The following is a 4,142-nucleotide window of genomic DNA, read 5'->3' on the forward strand; positions in this document are numbered from 1 at the left end:
CACCAAGAGCTTGTAACACTCCAAAGAGAAAGGAAAAATTGAAATCGCATCATATGACCCCTTTAAAAGAAAACTCCAAACATCACAAAACTATGTGAAATCATGCATTATATGATTCTAAACAATCATGCAAAATTGTATGGAGATTGGACACAAACGGACACTGTAACAGTTATGAAGGTTAAAAACAGTACATATCTATGCTTCATTTACTGAAAGTGCAAATACAACCACTAGATGCAGCAAAGGATCACTCATTGGCTCATTCTATCACTTATATAGTTCTTTTCTCAGGTTTTGTTAGGTACTGACATTCAGATAGTTTAAAATCATAAATATTACATTTATAATCACATTTAGTCAAAGTTTACCACTTCATGCCACACATCAATTATGCCACACTATGATTACATTTAAACCTGAAAAATATTATAAACAGGACACTTCCTTTAAGCATTTAATTGCCTGTAAGTTATTTCAAATATCTATATCTACAACATAATCTGTGTCTGTGTGTGTATGAAAAGGTTCCCGCGGTGCGAAAGGCCCTTAGTCAAACTTTAGTCAAAGTTTACCACTTCATTTAAACAGACATCAGTTTTCACAATTATGCCACATTAGGATTAAATTTAAACCTGAAAAATATTATAAACAGGACACTTCCAGCAAGCATTTTATTACCTGCAAGTAATTTCAAATATCTATATCTACAACATAATCTGTGTCTGTGTGTGTGAGCATGCTTAGCCTCTATTAAGTAACAGAGTGTGTGTTAAGTAATATAGTTCAACCTTTTCATTACTCTGTGTGTGTGTGTGTGTGTGTGTGTGTGTGTGTGTGTGTGTGTGTGTGTCATGATATTCTCCATCATGGATGTGTTCTGGTGTCAGCCATACATTTCACGTTGGCTGAGACCCCAGACAGCAGAGAAGCCATGAAGGCCTTTAAATGCTTGAACCCCGGTAATCGCTGCTTGCAGCTATATTTATTATTATTATTATTACTATTATTGCTGTGAAAAGTGTATTATCAACTTTTGTGGAAACAGTCCTAAAACTTAAGGATTTGAATAGAAAGTTCAAAAGTAAAGTGACTGGAAATGGACATGATCGGTTCAAGGTTGCCAGGTTCATGCAGGTGTTTAGACATAAAACTTTGTGGCCATGAGAAAAGGATGTTCCCTCAACACAGGATCTTGACATACAGATGTTGTTACATCGACAAAATGATCTCGTGGCCACAACCTTATGTTCCCACAAATCAATATGCTGCGTAGGGCTGTCACGATTACTGGAGTAAATTAGAGTACTCAATTTTAAGAAAATCCTGTTACTTTGTAGTGCATTGGGTATTGGGTAAAATGGTCAAAAAAACAGCAAAATCTATCAACTGTGCAGGAGCAATGCTGTTGTCTGTCATCATTTCAGAAATGAACTCCACAACAGCACATTTTACTGCTGCAGCATATGAAAAGGTGACATCCATCTTCCACAGATCTGCTGCCAGACACAGCATGCTGAGTTCACTCGAAGATTTACTTTATTCATTTTAATCTTGACTTGCAAACTCACGTTAAGCACAAGTCCAATATCGATGTCTATGATGTGCACTGTGGAAAAAAAACTTGTAGTATGTAGAGTATTATGTATAAATTCACACTGCATTGTTTTTCTAGCGCCACCCGTAAACTTAAGACATTGTAATTCCAAATTGGCAGATTAGTATTCCTTCTGATTTCATAAGGTTGTCATAACTCGTGCCATGTTTCCATGTTTACTCTACACAAATCAAAGAATTATAATCACTGTAGCATTTCATAAAGCCTTGGTCAAATTTTTAATAATGAGTGACCGAACAATTCATATTACACATAGTTTGGCAAAATGTAATAATTATCTCCTGGCAATATTATGCACTAACATAACTATTCTAAGGCCGTTGGCGCCCTCTGCAGATTATGCTGAGAGAATTTCACCTTTCAACATAATCATGAATCTGCAAAATTTGTGTAATGCTATGACTAGTCAATGCATATTAAAGTCACAAATATTATCCAATTTAATTCTATTACAGTTGTGTTACAGCCTAATGTGTATGACACGCATATGAAATAAGACAAGATAATTGGCAGATTACTCGATTACCAATATAATCACCAGTGACAGCCCTAATGCTGTGGCCTCAAAGCACTATGATGTTCCCACAACTTACACACAGCCACGACAAAACGAATGAACCAAACATGTCCCTTCTCAGTCACCGTACAAAAGAACAGCATTTATTTGAAACCGAAATCATTTGTAACATTATAAATGTCTTTACTGTGTCACTTTTGATCCATTTAATGCATCTTGCTGAATAAAATTACTAAAAATAAAGTAAAATAAACAAGTCCAAAATTGGGAATGGTAGTGTAATTATTTACACTATGATACCACAATTCCACAATACTAGTTGCAACGGGTTGAAGTAAAACGTTAAAAGTAAAAAGTAATTAAGATGCATCTGAACACCATAATTATAATACTTTCCTACCCCTTTACAGTTAACCCTAATATTGTCATCAGATTTTCCCCTCCTGAGAGCAAGGTGTAGAACAGTGGTCTTCACTATTTATTTATTTTTTTCATGAGAGCCACACTGATAGGACAAAGTCAATAGGAGAGCCACTTTTTTTCGCAAAGTATCAAAAGTTACATCCAGTCATAAACAGCATGTCTGCTTATCGATCGGTCATCCCTGAGCATACAATATGCAATGCAATATAAAGCACATTCGGCGTTAAGAGCTGGAAAGATTGTCAAAACTGGCAACTCTGCAGTGAGTCAGTGTCATGGACGTAAGGGCAGAGCAAGTTTAAATATCTTTTCTGGTCTATATTTACATTTTGTAATGCCACTGTTTATTATTTATTAATATAGGCTACTGTTAATTATTGCTTATTTTCTAAAATATAAATGATTTGTAATTGAGCAGAAGACACTCACACCATGTGTCGCGCTGCGCTGGAACAGCTAAAAGTCTGTCTACACTGGACAAAGCGAATAACAAGCGAATAATAAAGCGAATAATAAAGCAAATAACAAGCGACAAAAAAATCATTTGAACATTGTGTCCATCAAAAATAGAACAAGGCATCAGTTTACTGACGGTTTAGACAACATCACTGATTATAATGGGTTTTATTGTATTTTCTCACGTCGCGCCACTCACGTCCGGCGTAGACACGGCGTGAGTTTTTTTAATGAGTTATGTTATAGCCCAGCTTGTTTTTAATGTTTTTATGAAATATCTGTATTGACTGCATGATCATATCATCGTATTAACTGCCATGCGAGCCACAAATTAAAGCTTGGCGAGCCACGCAATGAGTAACACTGGTGTAGGAAATGAAAGGTCAGCAAACTCACATCATTTGGAATGGTCAGTTCATGAGAGCCTGTCTGTGCAGTAGCGTCCATACCAGCTGCAGAACAGAGAAACACAATCACCATCAGCCAATGAAAAGATCAGACGCAGAGCAATAGTGTCTGAGAGACGGGATTTACAAGTGAAGCCTTGGCTGCTGGGGGCCAAAGGAAAGGGACTCTGCTGCATTGCCAACTGGTGGAGTTTAGTGAGCTGCGGAGACAGAAAACAGCATGCCAAGATATTTAACAGTCAAAACACTACATTTGTGAGTGCTCTAATGGGTTCAGACCCTTCTGTGTTACAGAGAATTGAGAAAACATAAGAACCGTCTCTTACATCAGGCTGAGGAATGGCATGTTGTCCCTGCACCGCATATGCCTGCAAAACACACGTTTGTCTAATCAGATTTAGCTTCAATAAGCAACATTGTTTTTAGCTCTATGAACCAATTCAGCTCCTCATACTCAAGCATCACAGGGATGTTAGTGTGTATAATTAGCGAGCAACTGAGGATGTTTGTGAAGGTTCTCAGCACCAGAGGAAACAGAAAGCGCCCTGAATGGCTGAAGTCTGCATTTTTGCAAACAAGGTTTGCCAGGTTTGCGTAACAAAACCGGCCCAATTGGTAATCAAAACTACCCTAATCACAGCCAGAACTAGCGCAATCGCGTTTCAGGGGGAAATGGCTATCAAAATCTTTAAAAAAATAATAAAAAAAGTATAAAAAATAA

General features: G+C 37.1%; 1 protein-coding gene and 1 long non-coding RNA gene across 2 annotated transcripts in view; one reads left to right on the plus strand and one right to left on the minus strand.

The window, feature by feature from the left end:
• LOC107700969 (uncharacterized) overlaps positions 1 to 4,142 on the plus strand; it is a 22,192-nt gene that overhangs the window by 10,675 nt on the left and 7,375 nt on the right. The window contains exon 2 of the long non-coding RNA XR_001635592.1: positions 8 to 12. This is a non-coding gene — a long non-coding RNA (uncharacterized LOC107700969). The remainder of the gene's footprint in view (positions 1 to 7; positions 13 to 4,142) is intronic.
• Positions 1 to 4,142, minus strand: part of LOC107700968 (poly(rC)-binding protein 2) — a 20,948-nt gene that overhangs the window by 6,320 nt on the left and 10,486 nt on the right. Inside the window, exons 7-9 of the mRNA XM_016502849.1 lie at positions 3,748 to 3,808; positions 3,549 to 3,621; positions 3,411 to 3,466 (exon numbers count right to left, since the gene is read on the minus strand). Coding sequence (XP_016358335.1) covers positions 3,411 to 3,466; positions 3,549 to 3,621; positions 3,748 to 3,808 — 190 coding nt within the window. The remainder of the gene's footprint in view (positions 1 to 3,410; positions 3,467 to 3,548; positions 3,622 to 3,747; positions 3,809 to 4,142) is intronic.

This window comes from Sinocyclocheilus anshuiensis, unplaced genomic scaffold (assembly GCF_001515605.1).
Source record: "Sinocyclocheilus anshuiensis isolate Anshui unplaced genomic scaffold, SAMN03320099.WGS_v1.1 scaffold1838, whole genome shotgun sequence".
Taxonomy (NCBI): domain Eukaryota; kingdom Metazoa; phylum Chordata; class Actinopteri; order Cypriniformes; family Cyprinidae; genus Sinocyclocheilus; species Sinocyclocheilus anshuiensis.